General features: G+C 38.3%; 3 protein-coding genes across 3 annotated transcripts; all 3 read right to left on the minus strand.

Annotated features, from left to right (window-relative positions):
- Window positions 1-1364: 1364 nt before the first annotated feature.
- LOC127252137 (cyclin-dependent kinase F-1) lies at window positions 1365-4743 on the minus strand. Its single transcript, XM_051276185.1, has 2 exons — window positions 4129-4743; window positions 1365-2464 (listed from the first exon to the last, which is right to left on the minus strand). The coding sequence occupies exons 1-2, from the start codon at window positions 4627-4629 to the stop codon at window positions 1550-1552; spliced, it is 1416 nt and encodes a 471-aa protein (XP_051132142.1). The 5' UTR covers window positions 4630-4743; the 3' UTR covers window positions 1365-1549.
- Window positions 4744-5191: 448 nt separating this feature from the next.
- LOC127252124 (peroxiredoxin-2B) lies at window positions 5192-6383 on the minus strand. Its single transcript, XM_051276165.1, has 3 exons — window positions 6167-6383; window positions 6001-6080; window positions 5192-5583 (listed from the first exon to the last, which is right to left on the minus strand). Exons 1-3 carry the CDS (start codon window positions 6319-6321, stop codon window positions 5330-5332), a joined length of 489 nt encoding a protein of 162 aa, XP_051132122.1. The 5' UTR covers window positions 6322-6383; the 3' UTR covers window positions 5192-5329.
- Window positions 6384-15271: 8888 nt separating this feature from the next.
- Window positions 15272-18053, minus strand: LOC127251539 (uncharacterized). The gene is made up of 2 exons (XM_051275270.1): window positions 16101-18053; window positions 15272-16018 (listed from the first exon to the last, which is right to left on the minus strand). The coding sequence occupies exons 1-2, from the start codon at window positions 18051-18053 to the stop codon at window positions 15272-15274; spliced, it is 2700 nt and encodes an 899-aa protein (XP_051131227.1).
- Between the last annotated feature and the right edge of the window lie 2743 nt (window positions 18054-20796).

Here is a 20796-nt window from a genome sequence, read left to right on the forward strand (position 1 = left end):
CAATCGACGGCCTCAATTCATAGAACCTTCAGAGGTCGACTACGCACCGTTGATCTCAGATGCCTTATTTCTTCAGGGAATTTGACGGGAGTGATAGCCTGGGTGGGTAGTTATCCAGTGCGAGCAAGTGCAGGATAGAGGTCCACAATGACTCGAAATATCATCCACGTCACTGGACACGTGTCTAATCTTCTAGAAACTGGTATTCTATGTTAGAGAAGAGAGTATGGAATTATTACCCCGACACAGAAAAGTCTATGTGAAATACTTCTGTAAATAATACTAGTATGGTTTCTATTTATATCTATAAATATTTTGAGTTTTTCAAATATTATTATAATAAAATAGCAACTTATTTTAATATTTTTTTTCGTCCATCAATTTTATTTTTTTATTTTTTTATTTATCCACTCAATTTATTTTATTATTAATTTTGACAAAATTAACAAATTAACATATAATTATTACTTTTCATTCAATAACTACTAATATTATTAAATTCTCTCTTTATTTATTTTAATTTTTAATTAAATTTTTAAAAATATTAATTATTTTTTTAATAAAATATTCATTCAAACTTCGCATTGGATTCAAATTGACTAAATTTAATAAACGTAGAGAGCATCCTATAAGAATCAATTTGGATTACTATTTTACTATTTTATATTAAATTATTTTCTTTAAAATAATTTTATTGTTTTCTTTTTGTTACTAGGTTTTTATTATTAATATATATTTTTTTAAAATAATATAATATTATAAAATTATTTTATTTTATATTATATTATAAATTTATTTTATATTTAAAATATTACATCAATTTTGATTTATATTTATAAAAAATTATTTAAATTTAATTTTTTAACATCACATCAAAAATTATTTAAATTTTAACTTTTTTAACGGATGCGTTTGCTGAAACACATGGGAACACTTTTTAAAATTTATTAAATAAAAATAATATATTGTGGCGCTAAATAGTCTGCCGCAACGTTGACTTTTCGGACATATCTATTAGGGCCTCAATGGACGCTCCAGATTTATCCATATCCCTAGTAAACGACGGACGCGATCTATTCAGATAGAAACGTGGGAAAATTCTAAAATCGGACCCGCAATAATAATAATAATATTAAATATTACCCCCGCAATAAATCGGACATATTTTTTAATTTTAATTAAATTATTTAATTATAATTTTAATCTAACTTATTGTATTTTAAGCATTTTATTATTTTTTTTATGAACATTAATATAGTGACTATAATTAATGAGTTCAGTTAGATTGAACAGAAACATTGCAGAACATCAAAATTAATGGGGGAGAATTGCAATGGCAATATGGTAAAAAAACTCGGGTCATACAATGCAAATCAATATTTTCCAACAACTCATAACTTAATACCCAAAGTTGGACGCAATACAAAAATTACACAACTCATTTCATGCAATGGGTTCATACTTAGAAAGACCCAAATAGATACATACATACGCAGGGAGAGGGACACAAAAAAATTTAGACTTCATAGTTACCCCTAATCGTGTCGACTCAAGAGAACCGAATCGAGAACCCATGCTCTGTGGTGGTGACATCACACCCAAAATCATCGAAATCGGAATCGGAATCGAAACCTCTACGCCCATTCCATTCGCCCGACGAATCCATACCTCCGCCGCCGTGTTTGTCGGGAACCCTCAACTCCGATACCGGGACTGGTAAAGGTTCTTCATTCAAGAACTTGTCATGAAGCAGTTCCATTGCAGTAGCTCTACTCGACGGATCGAAACACAACAGCTTCCTAACGAGACCCACCTCGTCGGGAGATCGATTCTTGAGGCATTCGTCCAAGCCAATTGGCTTTTCGACTTTTCCAAACGAAATTATCTTGTAATCAGGAAGTTGAGTGCAGGCAGGCCAAACTAGTTCCGTTAAGTTTCCGAGAACATTAAATATTCTTCCGAGCTGATCGATATCTGAAGTCCCGGGGAATAATGGCTCGAGGCTAAACAGCTCGGCAAAAATACAACCGACGGACCACAGGTCGATTTCCAGCCCATAGTTGGTGGAGCCGAAGAGTAATTCGGGTGCTCTGAACCATCGTGTCCCGACACAGGAGGTAAGGGGACCGTTTACGTCAGCTCCTTCCTCAGTTTCGTAAGAATAGGATTGCAGGTAAGGATCCTCCTGATCGATCGTAGTACATGTGGCGACACAAGAAGCAGCTCCATCTTGAGTCATGGAATCTTCGTCGATGTCGTGGGGACTCTCGGTGGGTCTTGGATTATCAGGATGTAAAGAGCCTTTCCCACTACCTGATTCCGCTAGCTTTTCCACTGACTGAAACATTAATGGTGGAACGGATTCGGATGGCTGAGGAAAAGGTGGTTGACTAGAAGAAGATTGCTCGTCGAACTGAGAGTAAGGGTTGGTGTCTACAAATCCCGGCGCGAGAAGGATCCTGGCCTGAAACATGACAATTTGAAATTTTACGGCCAATTTAAGAAACCATGGAAAGAACATAACTTCACAGGTAGCAACAACTCATTGATATAAAATTTTTGCCTACGTATTAGACAAATAATTAGGAGAAAATAAAGAGGTTGTTATACCATCAATTTGTCCTATTCTATTGGCATCAATTGAACAAACATCTTGAGATTATTTCTAGCAGAATGATTATCATACAACATAAACAAGAGGATTGTCGTCGCCCCACCTGCTTGCTGTAAATATCCAAGTATTCCATCATCAAATAGCCATTAAAAATCAATAATATATTTTCATAATGTTTGTGTTCATAGTCAAGATAATTTTAGCATCTCCTACGACCAAACATATTCAAACAAATAAAGAGTACCGCATTTTATGTGCACAGAACAGGAAAGTCTTGAAATTCACATAATTACATTCAAGTGCATAAGAAAATGGAAAGATAAGATATCTTAGAAATTTGATATCGTATCAGGAAAATTTTGGATTCTTTGACATCAGTGAAAACCCATTTGAATGGAGCTCAATTGAGAAAGAAGAATGCAAGCACATATTAACGAACATTCAAAATGCACGAAATGTTTATAACCAATATGTTCACTCGTGTCTCTGGCCAGTGGAAACAAATAACAGAATCAACCTATGAAAGTGGATAGATTTATTTATCATAATCATCAAATATCACAGCTGGATCTGTTCTCTATATCCAATAAAGAAACCTAGAACGCCATGATTTACGTATCAGTTTCCTCTACATGTGTAAGCAAGAAACAAAAAAACTTTGAACTTTCTATTACAAAGTAAGCAACTCAAGTTTTAATATTAAAAAGTAAATTCAACATATATTAAATGCATGCAATATTATTCTAAGAAATTATATACAAAAAATTGAAAACAAATTAGATAGCCAAAGATTTCAAAATCAAACATCTTGCTTGTAAAAAAATATATTCATGAAGTACTTACTGAAATAAACATAATCATCAGAAAAAAAATATATATATATATTTGAGGATAAACAGCATAGAGAAAAGGATTTTTGAGCATAGCATATAAACATTCCTAGGGAGAAGGAAGCATTGGAGACAGAAAAATGAGGCTTGTAAAAATAGTCCTTTATTTTTCTTTGGGACATCATCTTCTTCATTTTCACAACAATAAACCTTTTATTACCCCATTATCTTGCCAATGATCAATTGAATTCACCAGACAGGTCGGAAGGGAAAATCATAATGCAACAATGTGTTGAAGAGTGAAGAAAGAATACATATCATGACAATAGCACAATGCACGGTTCCTGACGGTTTCACAACAACATTCAAACAAAGAACATAAAGCAAAGTGTAATTGATATTAGCCGATGCTCTGAACAGGCGGTAGCAAGCTTCTGTTCTACAATGGCAAAGATATATAATGGCATTCAATTCACAAATTGCATTCCTATAGAACATCTAGGGCTGGATCATTACATGGATTGGACAAAAGAAAAACAAATTACTTCAAAATATTATAAAGCACTTATACAGAATCATATACACCGAATTTAAAAATGAAATGTCAAATATCCCAAGAAATCATATTAGCTTAAATGACAGGGAAATAGAACAGCAATAAAGAGGTGTTAAAACCACTCATACCTGTCCAAAATCGGCGATTTTGAGAACTCCATCGGAGGAAATCAGCAGATTCGACGGCTTCAAATCACGGTGAACAATCGAATTTCTATGGCAGGCGTCGACACCACGAAGAATCTGTACCATCCACCGCTTCACCTCGCCTACACCGATCCCATCCTCCCATTCCTTCTTAGCAGCCTTCACTACGGCGGCCAAATCGGTGGGCAAGTACTCGAGAACTAATACGGCGTCTTCATCTTCAGAGTAGAAGTACTCGTGCAAGGCGACGATGTTTGGGCAGTTCTGAAGCATTTGCAGGGCCTCGATTTCGCGGAAGGCGGACTGGTAGTCGTGGACTTCTTTGAGGGCGACGATTAGGGAGTCGGAACGGCGGCGGGCCTTATAGACATCGGAATAGGCGCCGGAGCCGATGCACTCTAGGATTTCATACTTGGAGGAGATCTCACGGCGCGTGTAGATGCTCCAGCTCTTCGACGGCGGCGAGGACGGCCGATCCTCCATTGATTATTATTGTTTATGGTAATCTATGATCCACGCGACGGCTGTATTTATACGTTTGATAGTTAAGAGAAAAGGAACCCTGGATGCCAATTGAGGGAAATTTTGGGAGATTTGATGTAATTGTCTGGATTTTTATTTTTTATTTTTGGTAAAAAAGGGGGTTTGTTTGGATTTGATTTTAGATTGATTTTTTATTTGAATTTTAATTCGAATATGTTCCATATAATTTATTTATTTTAATAATTATACATTTTTAATTATATTTTAAATTTTATAAGTTTTTTACGTAATTGATTTATATTTATATTTTAAATTTTTTACATAATTGATTTATATTTATATTTTAAATTTTAATTATTTTTAAAATATAATTTATTTTAATTATGAAAAGTGTATGTGAACTAGCGATAGATCATTCAGAAATCTATTGGGCTGGATTACATTTTCGAAGATATTTGTGGATCATTATCTGATTTTTTCTTTTTTTTTTTTCCGCGTATGGTTACTGAATCCATACTGCGAAGCCCAAACAAGAACCCATATAAAACGTGCAGGCGGAGGAGATAGAAAGATTCGTAGCAATATTTTATTGGCAAGATTCAAAAGCAAACACTGCAGCAGCATCGGGATACAAAATCATGTAAATATCTCCGTCAAAACATAGGGAGACTTCAATAGAATGAAGCAATACCACAGAAGATTACAGAGCTTTGATGATCTCCTCAGCACCCGAGACAGTGAACTCACCGCCGGCCTCGATGTTGGCTACCTTAACCTTGAGGTCCTCAACAAGTAGTGCATACCTCTTGGAGCGAACGCCCAATCCCTTGTCGGTGAGGTCGAGCTCAAGACCGAGTGCTTTAGTGTAGTTTGCAGAGCCATCAGCCACAAATTTGACGTGCTTGTTGTCAGGGTAGGTCTTTGCCCACGCCTTCATCACAAATGGATCATTCACTGGAAATAAGAATTGAAAAGAAATGGTGAAATGTTGGAAGGAACAAAAAAAAGATATAAAATAGATAACACAAATGTTTCCGAGAATGCAAGAGCACACAGCAATTACATTAGTTCAACAGCTTTATGAGAACAAACTACGTTAAAATGGAACTTAGAGGATTAGAATAGCAATTTGCGGATATAGAAATGACAATATATTCACGGAGAGCGCAAATTGTTTTTACTTGATTGACTACGCACACTCGGTAGTTGATGCCCAGGGTAGGTAGATAGGAATTGCCAAAAACATAGATAAATTCACTCTAAACGCAGAAATAAATCAACCAACAGAACAAAAACAACAAAATCAAGTAAATAAATCCTTCTATTAAACAATCGCGAACTGCATATTTCCGCAATCAAATTCAAGCATACCACTGATGCAGATGATTTCATCAACGCCTTTCGCCTTCAATTCCTCCGCCTTCTCAATGAAACCAGGAACGTGCTTCATGCTGCGCAATCAAACCATTAGTTTCCCCAAAACCACACAGTATATAAAAATAAAGCCTAATGAAACGGTCAATCGGAGGAAAATTACCTGCAGGTAGGGGTGAAGGCGCCGGGAACCGCGAAGAGGATGACCTTCTTTCCGGCGGCGAGCGAGTGGATCGACACGGTCTGGAGCTCATCCTTCTCATCGAAGAACGACACGTTTCCATCGGGAATGGAGTCACCTACTGCGATCGGAGCCATGGATGCGATTGCTGTGCTCTGTTGAATGCGGTTTTTTGTTTGATTAGTTTATATCGGATGGGTGATCGAGCGGTGGTTTATATATAGAGAGCCGGCCAAGAGAGGTGAACTTCAAACGGTTTATAGGCCGGAATTGAGGACTGTTTGGCGTCCGCTAGCCTACAACGAGCTTAACTTTTTGTTCTTACTTGACCAATCGGAATTTGACACGTCATATATGAGTAATGAGCGGGTGGTTGAGTGGGCAAGTATTATTGTGAGATTGTATTAATTTTTCTTTTTTTTTTTTTTTTTTTTTTGAAATTTAGTAGGTATAATAAATTTATCAAATTATGTGTAGTTAATATAATTGTTTTCATGGTTTCAAATATTGAACTAAAGATCGTATTCAATTGAGATTTTAATAAATTTTTTTTTATTTTAAAAAGTTTATGAATTTATATGAATTTAAAAAATTTACAGAGTTTACGCAGTTTAGTTTGATGAATTTTAGTAATTGATTTAGATGAATTTCTAAGAATTTTATTGAATTCTATATGGATTTATATAGATTTTGTAGGATTGTAAAATAATATTTTTATAAATATATATTAATTATATAAATTTATATTCAACATAAATCTTATAAATATAATATATAATTATTAATAAAATAAAATTTAATATTAAAATAATATATAATTATATAACTTTTTACATTAAAAAATAAATATATATATAACTATAATAAAAAATATAATTTAGGATTTTTTAAAAAAATATTAAAATAAATAAATATAAATTAACTGTTCAACAAATAATATATATTTAAATATCTATTTCACCGTCATCGGAATGATAATATAATGTATTCGATAATTGAAAAATGAGAATTACACATAAATGACAATATATTATATTCGATAACTGAAAAGAAAAGACGATAGTAATACATATTTATTATGATAATAATATTTTTAAAAATTATATTTATAATATAAAAATATCTATTTTTAAAAAATCATAATAATTTGCTAATATATTTTATTAAAAATTATAATAATATTAATAAATATTACCATGTTATTTATCATAATTGTAGACACTAAAAATATATGTCTAAAATCAATTAAATATCATGTATTTTGGAAGAAAATAAAATTCCAATAAAATAAATATATGGTATTTAATTATGCACATATGTTAATTTTTGTACAATAAATATCAACCATTAGTGCAAAATCTGCTTAAAATGGAAGATATCGTACAAATATTACGTGCATAAATAGAGCCATAATAAATTTGGCAGCAAAATAAATTAATCTTGTCAATAAAGGAAGTATATAAATTAATATCTTCCAAACAAGGCAATGATATAAAGATCTTGTCAATAAAGGAAGTATATAAATTAATATCTTCCAAAAAAGGCAATGATATAAAGATTTTGACGAGAAAGGAAGGTGCATAATCAAATCCGTCAAAAATGGAAAACGGCATCCGAGGGAAAAGGAAAGATTATAAAATCTTTCCATCCACGTGGCACCATCCGAAAAGGAAGCCAAGGCCACCCTCCCCTATAAATAGGAGCCTTGGCCAATTCATTTAGACACCGAAGTTCATTTGAAGACTCGCGCAAGGGTAAGTCTCTCTAGACTCTTTGCAATGTTCTTCATTGTTCTTCGTGTCCTTCGAAGCGTTCTTCGTCGAAAAGTCACCGATTTGGACAAATGATCCAATATTGGTTGACGAATCGATGAAGTTAACGTTCTTCGTCGTATGTCCGAACCGGAGGAAGGATCAAATCTCTCAAAGCTATCGAGGAATCCATCAAAGCCAAGGAAGAGCCTCCAAAGTCGCTCCCAAAGCTTGAAGATGTTCGTAGCGTTCTTCATAAAAGGCGCAAACCAGGCCCTCTTCGATCCAAAAGTCAAAGGGACACGCCGCCAAAAGCGTTATGGAGCACCAAATCTCTCCCTCAAAGATCAAATTCCGTCGGATCATCCAAAGGAGGCATCAATCCAAAACCGACGATCAAAATCGCCAACATGGATACCAAAGTCCTTCAAAAGCCGGCGAAGTCAAACCGAAGACCAAAATCCCTTCGGATCAAAGAAGCCACCCAAATCCAAATTGGAAAAATGGATCGACCCGGAGAGAGAATCAAAGGATCCGAATAGAGAATAGGACCCGCATTAAATTTAAATACAAATATAATTTGTACAAATTTTGTGTTTATAAAAATATAACACAATTTTTTTGTCTACAGATTTTTGGCACGCCCAGTGGGACGACTCTACCTTTCATCTCTCTTTCCGTCGAATTCTCAAAAGATCAATGGCTTCCTACAAAATCAAGACTTCCAATGCTGTGTCGAAAGCTACTGCTCTAGCCGCCACCGCCAAAGGAGTCGCTGCTGCTACATCAAGAACCTCAAGTGCTTCAATGAATGCTGGAGTGATGACACGAAGTATGGCTAAAAGAGTACTGTCATTTTCCGAGGATGCCCATCCGAAAATCACAGAGCAAAACTCACTCTATGAGGAGGACGAAAGCTTCAAGAGTACCTCCGCACCGGGCACCCCTCAAGAAGTTGCAACTCGTTCGACTGCATCGAGTTATGCCCCAGTGATGACCACGAACGCCTCAAACTTAGAAGACCAACTTGTTGCACTGGCCAAAGTTGTTGAAGGGATGTCTCAACACATGCAGCAACAAGACAATGTCATCGCAAAACTGCTTGCAAAATTGGACAAGCCGGAACCAACCAACCAGAATGCTTCGGAGGCCCAAAATGAAGCAGAAACATCCATGGATCAACGCCACGGTAAAGAAAAAATGGCGGGACTAATGCCGTTTCAAGCATCATCTGACTCTTTCATCCATCTATCCCAACTTGACGAGTATATCAAAGGAGCTCTCAAAAGGGAGTTTGAAGGAAGTTCAAGGCCAACAAATATGTATGCCAAGCCTTACACTTCAAGGATCGACGCCCTCAAGATGCCGTTGGGATATCAACCACCAAAGTTCCAACAATTTGATGGCAAAGGCAACCCAAAACAGCATGTGGCACACTTCATGGAAACATGCAACAACGCTGGGACATACGGCGATCTCTTGGTAAAGCAGTTCGTACGGTCATTAAAAGGCAACGCCTTCGACTGGTATATCGACCTGGAGGCTGGTTCCATCGACAGTTGGGAGCAGTTGGAGTACGAGTTCTTGAACCGGTTCTACAGCACAAAAAGGACCGTCAGTATGACAGAACTCACCAATACTCGTCAATGGAAAGATGAACCAGCAATCGACTACATCAACCGTTGGAGGAGTTTGAGCTTGAACTGCAAAGACCGGTTGTCTGAGGCCTCCGGTATAGAGATGTGCGTCCAAGGAATGCACTGGGGGTTGAAATACATCCTGCAAGGGATCCGACCCCACACTTTCGAAGAACTTGCTACCCGCGCTCATGACATGGAGTTAAGTATGGCTTCAAGCGGGATGCACGGACCACCAGTTCAAGAATCTTCAAAAGCAAAAAGATACGAAAGATATGATGCCGCAAAGAAGGGGAACAACGCCCCTATCAAGTCTTTTGGAAAAGAAGCCTTGGCCATAAAAGCGACGACCAAAGCACCTATGAAGATCCAAAGTAAAGAAAAGGAAGTTGCAAGGAAAAGACAATCAACTCAGACAGAAAGACCGCCAAGGCCAACCCTTAAAGAGTTGCAATCCAAAACTTATCCTTTCCTGGATTCTGACGTCTCGGGAATCTTTGACGATCTACTCAGAGAAAACCTCATTGAACTTCCGAATTCAAAAAGACCGGAGGAAGCTGGAAAGGTTGATGACCCAAGATATTGCAAATACCATCGTGTCGTAGGACATCCCATCCATAACTGTTTCATCTTTAAAGACAAAGTCATGGAGTTGGCTCATGAAGGAAAGATCACCCTTGAAGACGATTCTGCTTCTGTTAATGTCACTTCAATCATGTTCGGGTCTCTCGAAGTTGACATAAAAGACAAAGAATCATATTGTCTCACTACCGAGAAAGGTGGCAAGGCGATCAGAGACAAATCGAGTGAAGAATGTGCCACGATAACTTTCACTGATGAAGATTTGGTGTTAGGATCCAAACCCCATAATCGTCCATTACTGGTCGTGGGTTATATCCATGAACAAAGGATTAACCGGATATTCTTAGACGGAGGAGCTGCAGTCAATGTCCTTCCTCTATACACATTGCAAAAATTGGGAATACCAGTAGATCAGTTATTCGAGAGTCGTATGACAATACATGGATACAATCAAGAGGGGCAAAGAGCACTTGGCACCATAAGATTGAGACTCTTAATCGATGAAATGGAAACTAACCCTTTGTTCTACGTGATAGACGCAAAGACATCTTTCAACGTTCTTTTGGGAAGACCATGGATACATGAGAATGGTGTAGTTCCATCAACGTGGCACCAATGCTTCAAATACGCTCAAAATGGAGTGACAAAGAAAGTTCTTGGAGACACAAAGCCATATGCAGAAGCCGAGTCACACTTTGCGGACGCCAAATATTTCTCTACAGAAGCAAAAAAATCCAAGGTACATGAAGATGTCAAAGCACCACAACCAAACTTGGGGGCAAAGTTAAGAGATAAAGAAAAAACACCTGCCTCAGGTTCTGCAGACTCATTAATTGAGCCTCTAAAAGATTTGACTCTTCCGAAGACCCCACTCAACCCAATCCCCCCATCACAGACAAGGAATGGAAAAGAGGAAAAAATAGAGGCTATGCGATTGCAAAAGGACAAAAGCTTTGGCCCAAAAGCCTACAAACTTCTCACAAAAGCTGGATATAATCCAAATGAGGAATCACTGCTGGGAAAGTTACCACCACAGACAACCCAAGGTTCGAGGGCTGGTCTTGGGTACATGCCACAAGCTCCCGTACGCATCGCTATCAAAAGGGCTGCAAATCATCATATCACCGAAAGCGAGACTTTGTCTTCCAATTCACCTCAAAAGGGGAAGAATGCAAGAGTATCGGTTTTCGAGAGGCTAAAACCTTCTGTCTTCACAAGGTTAGGACCAAAGATCAATAAAGAGAAAAACAAGACGAATTCCACATCAACAAAATATGTGGAGATGGATGAAGAAATCAAGAGCCGCTTTCCATCCCGCATGACGCGTCAAACAAAAATGACGATACATTGCGGTAAAGTTTTAAAGGCTAAATGGCAAACCGTTGTCTTCACCAAACCCAAAGAAGATAATGAAGAAAGTGTTGCATCATCCTGCTACATCACTGAAGGGGGAGAAGAAACAATGATTGAAGAAGATGCAGGAAATGCACCCGCCGCGCTCGAAGAAGGTATCAAAGCTGCAGTGGACGAGTTAGAAGAAGTCAACTTGGGAAATGAAGATCACCCAAGACCTGTCTATGTCAACAAAGAGCTGGGTGAGGATGATATGAATGCCTACATCCGACTTCTCAACGAATTCCAAGATGTCTTCGCTTGGTCATATAAAGAAATGCCCGGCTTAGACCCGAAAGTTGCGGTCCACCATCTAGGTGTGAAGAAAGGAGCTCGCTCTGTGAAGCAAGCACAACGAAGATTCCGTCCTGAACTCATCCCTCAAATAGAAAATGAAGTCAACAAACTCATTGAAGTGGGGTTCATCCGGGAAGTCAAATACCCCCAATGGATTTCCAACATCGTGCCTGTAAAGAAAAAGAATGGACAAATCCGAGTTTGTGTGGATTTCCGAGATTTAAACGAAGCATGCCCAAAAGATGATTTTCCTTTACCCATAACTGAATTGATGATTGATGCAACGACAGGACATGAAGCGCTTTCTTTTATGGATGGATCATCTGGATATAACCAAATTCGTATGGCACCTGAAGACGAAGAGTTAACCGCCTTTCGTACACCGAAAGGTATCTACTGTTACAAAGTTATGCCTTTCGGATTGAAAAATGCTGGGGCAACCTACCAAAGAGCAATGCAAAAGATCTTTGATGACATGCTACACAAAAATGTAGAGTGCTATGTTGACGACTTGGTTGTCAAATCCAAGAGAAAAGAAGATCACCTGCAAGACTTAAGAAAGGTTTTTGAAAGGTTGAGGCGCTACCAATTAAAAATGAATCCTCTCAAATGCGCTTTTGGAGTCACCTCCGGAAAATTCCTCGGATTCATTGTCCATAGTCGTGGAATTGAGATTGAACAGGCAAAGATAGATGCCATCACAAAAATGCCTGAGCCTCGTAACATCCACGAGCTAAAAAGCTTACAAGGAAAATTAGCATATATAAGAAGATTTATCTCTAACCTCGCTGGACGATGTCAACCTTTCAGCCGAATCATGAAGAAGGGAGTGCCTTTCCATTGGGATGAAGCATGCAAGAAGGCATTCCAAAGTATCAAAGACTACTTGACAAAGCCACCAGTGCTGACAGCCCCAATTCCTGGACATCCGTTGACGCTTTACATCGCTGCACAAGAGCGTTCAGTTGGAGCTTTGTTAGCACAGGAAGCCAATAAAGGGAAAGAAAATGCCCTTTACTACCTCAGCAGAATGATGACACCAAATGAACTAAACTATTCACCGGTGGAAAAGATATGCTTGGCGCTCATCTTCGCCATAAAAAAGTTGAAGCATTACTTCCAAGCGCACACTATCCGGTTGGTGTCCAAAGCAAATCCCTTGAAATATGTCATGTCAAAGCCTGTCCTTTCTGATCGACTTGCGAGGTGGTACCTGCAGCTGCAACAATTCGAAATCATATATGTACCACAGAAAGCTGTAAAAGGACAAATATTGGCTGACTTCCTTGCTGATCATCCCATCCCCGCTGAATGGGAGTTGTCTGACGACTTCCCTGATGAAGACGCGCTTTTTCTCGAAATCACCCCACCATGGAAAATGTATTTTGACGGCTCATCACACAAAAATGGAGCTGGAGCCGGAGTAATATTTGTCACATCACAAGGAGAAGTCCTTCCATACTCTTTTGCCTTAAAAGAAAAGTGTTCAAATAATGTGGCTGAGTATCAAGCACTCATCCTCGGCCTAAAAATGGCGGTAGATATCAAGCAACGCCAACTTCAAGTATACGGGGATTCCAAGCTGGTTGTAAATCAAATCACTGGAGAGTTTGAAGTGAAGAAACCAGAACTAATGCCTTACTTAAAGTATGCTAAGGCACTCATTGAGTTGCTCGGGGATGTCTCTATTGAATATGTCCCAAGGAAAGAGAATGGGCAAGCTGACGCCCTGGCTAAATTGGCATCGACTCTATCCATCCCGGATCAACAGGTGTATATTCCGATACGCAAAGTTTGGGTGGATTCCTGCAAGTATGAAGAAGAAGAATGTGTTGAAAAAGAAGTAAATCACCTCATCGAGGTGTTTGAAATTGAAGAAGAAGAAGAAGATTGGCGGCAACCAATATTAGATTTCTTAAAATATGACAAGCTCCCGAGTGACCCGCGCAGACGAGCAGATATCCGAAGAAGAGCTGCACGCTACGCCTACTTCAACGGCATACTCTATCGTCGGTCGTTCGAGAACATGTTCCTTCGATGCCTCGGCAATCATCAAGCCAAACAAGCTATGGAGGAAACTCATGCCGGAATCTGTGGAGCTCATCAAGCTGGCCCAAAGTTACACTTCCGAATAAAGAGGATGGGGTATTATTGGCCAACCATGGTTAAAGACTGTATAGAATTCGCACGGAGCTGCCAACCGTGTCAATTTCATGCTAACTTTATCAATCAACCACCGGAACCATTGCACCCAACTATTGCTTCGTGGCCATTCGATACCTGGGGCATGGACGTTGTAGGACCACTCACAAAGTCGTCCGCTGGACATCTCTATATCTTGGCCGCAACAGACTACTTCTCCAAATGGGCAGAAGCAGTTCCTTTGAAAGAAGTCAAAAAGGAGACGGTAGCTGACTTCATACGAGTCAACATCATTTACCGTTATGGGGTTCCTCGGTGTATCATCACTGATAATGGAAGATCTTTTGCCAATACTCACATCGACAAGCTTTGTGAAAAGTTTGGCTTTCAACAAAAGAAGTCCTCGATGTATTATGCACCGGCAAATGGACTCGCAGAGGCATTCAATAAAACACTTTGTAACTTGCTGAAAAAGGTTGTCTCCAAATCAAAAAGAGATTGGCATGACCGCATCGGTGAAGCTTTGTGGGCCTATCGTACTACATTCCGCACCCAACACAAGCGACACCATACTCACTTGTATATGGGGTCGAAGCTGTCCTCCCATTGGAAAGACAAATTCCTTCACTAAGGATCGCTCTCCAGGAAGAATTGACGACTGAAGAAAATGTCAGATTAAGACTCGAAGAGCTAGAGGCTCTCGACGAGAAAAGACTACAAGCTCAACAAAGACTGGAGTGTTATCAAGCACGATTGTCTCGAGCTTACAATAAAAAAGTCAAATCACGATCCTTTCAAATCGGGGACTTGGTTCTTGCTGTGAGAAGGCCCATTGTGATCAACTTTCGTTCGGGAAATAAATTTTTATCCAAGTGGGATGGACCCTACGTCGTCACTCAGGTTTACACGAATGGTGCATACAAGTTGACATCTCAAGACGGACTCCGGATAGGGCCAATCAACGGGAGGTTCCTCAAAAGATATTATGCGTGAGACCTTCAAATCAAATCAAGACTCCTTAGCATGAGGATAAACTGCAAAATAACAATAAAAGCAAATTCAAGTTGCTTTGAACTACGTTATGACTTGATCCCTTTACCGGGTACGTAGGCAGCTTGAGATATACCTTCAAGTTCAGTCAAATAAATAAAGAAATAAATAAATAAGTGAAAGGATTTGGAAAAAAAAAATGCTCAAAAAAAAATATATATATATAAAAAAAAAAAAAAAGAAGAGAGAATTTAAATTTATTGATTGGCAATAAAAATGAAGAGTACAAATTGATCTTAAACATTAAGATTATACAACTCTTCTTTGCTAATATCCAACAACTCTTCTAAGCTTTTTAAGTATTCTTCGTCTTGCGCGGGGACATTCTCTACAGCGGCGAGTTCATCCTTGACTTCAGCAATTTGAATGGTGATATTCTCATTAACTCCTTGACGTCGCTTAATAAGGGAAACATTCTCTCTTTTTTGCTCTTGTAAAGAGCGAAGCTTCACGTCAATATTCTCCACACACCCCTCTAACTCCTTAATAGCTTCGCACTCCTCAACATGCCTCGTCTCAAGGTGCGACAGTCGATCTTTGATCTCGGAAATCTGTTGGTTACGAGCAGCTAAGGATACGGCGTCGATCGAGTCAGAACATGCCTCATCAAAAGATGCAGCGTCATCAAAAAGGGCCTTGACTCGGTCCTCAATATGAGAAATGTCAGAATACTGAAAGCTTTTCATTGATTGGAGCACTACATCAACCTCGTCCTTAATCGAGGAAAGCAAACGAGCTGGTGTCCTCAAAAGCTTACCCCGAAGATCCGACCATACTTTTCCTATATATTCGCGTTGGATCTCTTTCACAAAATTCGCGCCACAGAATTCTGAAACCGCGGGCACAACGGAATGAACAACTATTGGCTTGGTTGGAGCATCCTTTACTTGCTTATTGCAAACACCTCTGCTTTCTCCAATCACCTCAACAATAGAATCTCGGCTCGCCATCTTTTCATCCATACTCGGGATTCTTTGCTCCAACTGAAAAAGGGGATAAAAAAAAAAAAAAAAAAAAAACGGATCATGTCAAAAAAAAAAAGAGAAAAAGAGAAATAGAAGTTACCTCTCTCGCGAAATTGCTCGAAGAATGGTGTCGGCTCGAACGAGGACTTGACGGGTTGATGATATGAGGATCTCGACGAGCTCGCTTCCAATGAACATCATGCTCACTACTGCTTCGTTCAGAGACCGAGGGTACCGTCCGCTTTGAAGAACCGACATTGTGAGTACTTGAATTTCCATTGTTCCTCTCAGGAACACCCGAGATAAGTAGCGGCATTTTTCGAGCTTTATCCGATGGCTTGGTCTGATCGGTGGTCTTTTGTACCGGCGGGATATACTTATCCAAGAAAGACCCGCAAACTTGAGTCCACCACTTCTTGTATACGTCGGAAGAAAATCCCCTCGGAATCGCAGGAATGCGTGGAAGAATAACTTCGGCTGAAGATTTCAAGTAAGTACTTTGGTGCCAATGTTGATAGCCTTCCTCAAAAGCGCAGCAACGGACGTCTTTCAAAAGAACTCCGGGAATCTCTTGGAAAAAACCAAATTGACGGCAAAAACGGTGGGGACTATACGGCTCCACGAAGCATCGAAATCCATCCCGCAAAGTCAGAAAACAAGAGCGAATGGAGATGAAGTATTCTTGCTCGTAGTCTTCGCGCTTCCCGTCATCAACAAACCGTACGTCGAAATCTTTCGTGATCATGGTGCAAGCCCAACGAAAGTAGTCACCGCGTAAAATCTTTCGGCATGCAACATCTGCTCTATACGCACGAGCACTAACAGCCCCGGAGTGCTTCACCATCCCCGGACCACGGATTCCCTTCCATACGCCGTAGTGGGTCTGAAAATACTCAGCGATCCATCCGGTCAAAAAGTGGAGAGGAATTGTCGACCGAACTTGCCCAGGACATGATGAATCCGCGATCTGGTTTAGCCCCCTATAAATACTGGTTAAGACTGGAATGGCCAAGCTTACTGGAAATCCCGACGCTAGGACACTTGCCATCTTGAAAGTCGAAGGACGTATCAAACCAACATCGTCGAGCGGAAGCACAAAGATGCAAAGCCAACAAGAAAGGAACGCTGCGAGAAAAGTCTCCTCAAGGTGCTCCCGTCCAACTTTGAGTTTGGCAAAAGATGACTCCTGCGCCTTCGACCATGGCTCGTGGGCACCAATCTCTCCGGTAGGATTGTAAGTCGCATCAGGCCGAGAAGAACGAGTAGACTCCTTGCCACGACGAATTTGAGGACGCTCGTATTTGACGGTCTTTTCGCACCAAAAAGAAATCCAGTCGGTTGTGCGGACGCCACGTCGACCTTTGTCACGACTCCGAAGAAGGTGATAGGCATGCAACAGGTATCGGCACGAACGGGGAACCAGCTTCCTATCCTCTTTACTGCCATATAGCTCCTTTGCGCTTGGTACCACCTCTTCGTAAAATGAGCCGAGTATGGGGAGGCCCGCCAAGGACGCCAAGTCACGGAGAGAGATCGACACTTCACCGGCGGCGGTCAAAAGGGTGTTGGTTTTGGGACACCACGCCTCGCAAACGGCCTTGACGATCTCCGGAGAATAGTCGTAGGAGAACAAGGAAGCATAGACCGCATCGTAAATGCATCCTCTCTTTAGTGGAATCTCGCATCGATCCAGCACATCCTCCGCCCATTCCCAATAGCCGGCCACGTACGAAAAGTTGCCATCAAAAGAAGGAAGACCATTCCAAACGCACGCCCCATCCATGATCCGCCGCCCCAAGGTTGGAAGTGGAAGAACATCGTTTGACACGTGTTGATGAAGTGAGGATTGCAAGGTATGCTTTCCGCCAGCGACATTCCGAGACCACGCCTTTGGGAAATTTGGGACCTCCAAGCGAGGGCGAGCAGCTCCGCGTCCTATGAGTGGTGGATGCACCAATAGACGAGTCGCCTTGTCCAGCGGTTGACCTTCAAACTCGCAAATCACCAACTCGGCGTTTCCAGAGGGGGAGGAGACATCCTTGAAGTAAGCCATCTCGCCTACAAAAAAAATATATATATATAAGCAAAGATCAAAAGATGAAAAAAAAAAAAAAAAAAAAAAACAACACAAGAGGAATAAGCCTACCCTAGAATGAGAGAAATCAAAACTGTGAGAAGTTGAGAATGATAAGGTTCTCTCATGGTGAGGGGTTTATATAGTGTCTAAAAATTGAGATATGGAAAGACATGTATAAAAAAAGGAAGGAAGATAAAAATAAAAACAAAGAATAAAGGAAAGAATATATATATATATATGATGTGTATATATATATATATATATATTTTGCAAATACGCCATTTAAAAAAAAATGGCAAAGATGCCATTTATTAAAAAAAAAAAAAAAAAAAAAAAAAAAAAAAAAAAAGAGAGAAAAAAAAAGAGAATTTTGCAAAAAAAAAAATGTCAATTTTGCGAAAAAAAAAAAAAAAAAAAAGGAAAAGAAAAGAGGCAAAAACGCCATTAAAAAAAGCAAAAAAAAATGTCAATTTTGCAAAAAAAAAAAAAAAATGGCAAAAACGCCATTATTATTAAAAAAAAAAAGAGAAAAAAAAAGAATTTTGCAAAAAAAAAAAAAAAAACTTGCATAAAAAAATGGCAAAAACGCCATTTACAAAAAAAAAAATGCAAAACAAAAAAAAGAATGGCAAAAAAAAAAGGGCCATTTAAAAAAAAAAGAAAAAAAAAAAAAAAATTCTTTTTCTATGTTTCGAGACTCGTTCACGCCTTAAATATTTTGTGTCGGCTTAAACAAGTCTCGAGGGGGCATTTTGTAGACACTAAAAATATATGTCTAAAATCAATTAAATATCATGTATTTTGGAAGAAAATAAAATTCCAATAAAATAAATATATGGTATTTAATTATGCACATATGTTAATTTTTGTACAATAAATATCAACCATTAGTGCAAAATCTGCTTAAAATGGAAGATATCGTACAAATATTACGTGCATAAATAGAGCCATAATAAATTTGGCAGCAAAATAAATTAATCTTGTCAATAAAGGAAGTATATAAATTAATATCTTCCAAACAAGGCAATGATATAAAGATCTTGTCAATAAAGGAAGTATATAAATTAATATCTTCCAAAAAAGGCAATGATATAAAGATTTTGACGAGAAAGGAAGGTGCATAATCAAATCCGTCAAAAATGGAAAACGGCATCCGAGGGAAAAGGAAAGATTATAAAATCTTTCCATCCACGTGGCACCATCCGAAAAGGAAGCCAAGGCCACCCTCCCCTATAAATAGGAGCCTTGGCCAATTCATTTAGACACCGAAGTTCATTTGAAGACTCGCGCAAGGGTAAGTCTCTCTAGACTCTTTGCAATGTTCTTCATTGTTCTTCGTGTCCTTCGAAGCGTTCTTCGTCGAAAAGTCACCGATTTGGACAAATGATCCAATATTGGTTGACGAATCGATGAAGTTAACGTTCTTCGTCGTATGTCCGAGCCGGAGGAAGGATCAAATCTCTCAAAGCTATCGAGGAATCCATCAAAGCCAAGGAAGAGCCTCCAAAGTCGCTCCCAAAGCTTGAAGATGTTCGTAGCGTTCTTCATAAAAGGCGCAAACCAGGCCCTCTTCGATCCAAAAGTCAAAGGGACACGCCGCCAAAAGCGTTATGGAGCACCAAATCTCTCCCTCAAAGATCAAATTCCGTCGGATCATCCAAAGGAGGCATCAATCCAAAACCGACGATCAAAATCGCCAACATGGATACCAAAGTCCTTCAAAAGCCGGCGAAGTCAAACCGAAGACCAAAATCCCTTCGGATCAAAGAAGCCACCCAAATCCAAATTGGAAAAATGGATCGACCCGGAGAGAGAATCAAAGGATCCGAATAGAGAATAGGACCCGCATTAAATTTAAATACAAATATAATTTGTACAAATTTTGTGTTTATAAAAATATAACACAATTTTTTTGTCTACAATAATAACAACAACAACACCAATAATAATAATAATAATAATAATAATAATAATAATTTTAAAAATCCATCAAAATCTATAGTCATCGTGAGAGATTATATTATATACAAAATTTTCACAATTTTTCATTAAAATCATAGACTTTGAAAGTAAGTTTATGAATTGTTAATATCGCAAAATTTTAAAAGACTTTTAAAAATTTTTGAAAATCTGTATTGAATACCTCAACATTTTACTGATTTTTAAAAGTCTTGATTGAATACACCCAAATTTTAAAAGTTTGAATACACATAGATTTTAAAAATTTGACAAAATCCTACAAACTTTACATTGAATACACCCCCTAAATAAATATGATAATTATTCGTTGTAGTATATTCTAGGTATTTATCGAATTACATGTAGTTACTTACTGTAATTATTTTTCTCGATTTCAAATAGTGAAAAAAAAAAAAAACAATAAAGATGATAATTATTATTCAATATATTTAGTAGGTATTATAAATTTATCAAATTAAATTTAGTCACTGTAATTATTTTCCGTGATTTCAAATGACGAAAAAAAAAAATGAAAAAAAGATGATGATTATTCAATATATATAAGTACTGAAATAATTATATTATCATTTAACAATTTTTTATTATTACATTGCAGGCAAAAATTAACGGCTAGGCCATACTATAGATCATGATATTCAATGCAATATGGTAAAGATTATTATTATTATTATTTTCTTTATGGCTGTGTTAGTTTCAATTTTCTTTTAGTGAATTTCTACTGTTTCTATAATTTTTCAAA

Source organism: Andrographis paniculata, unplaced genomic scaffold (assembly GCF_009805555.1).
Source record: "Andrographis paniculata isolate CXL003 unplaced genomic scaffold, ASM980555v1 Contig45END, whole genome shotgun sequence".
Classification (NCBI taxonomy): Eukaryota; Viridiplantae; Streptophyta; class Magnoliopsida; order Lamiales; family Acanthaceae; genus Andrographis; species Andrographis paniculata.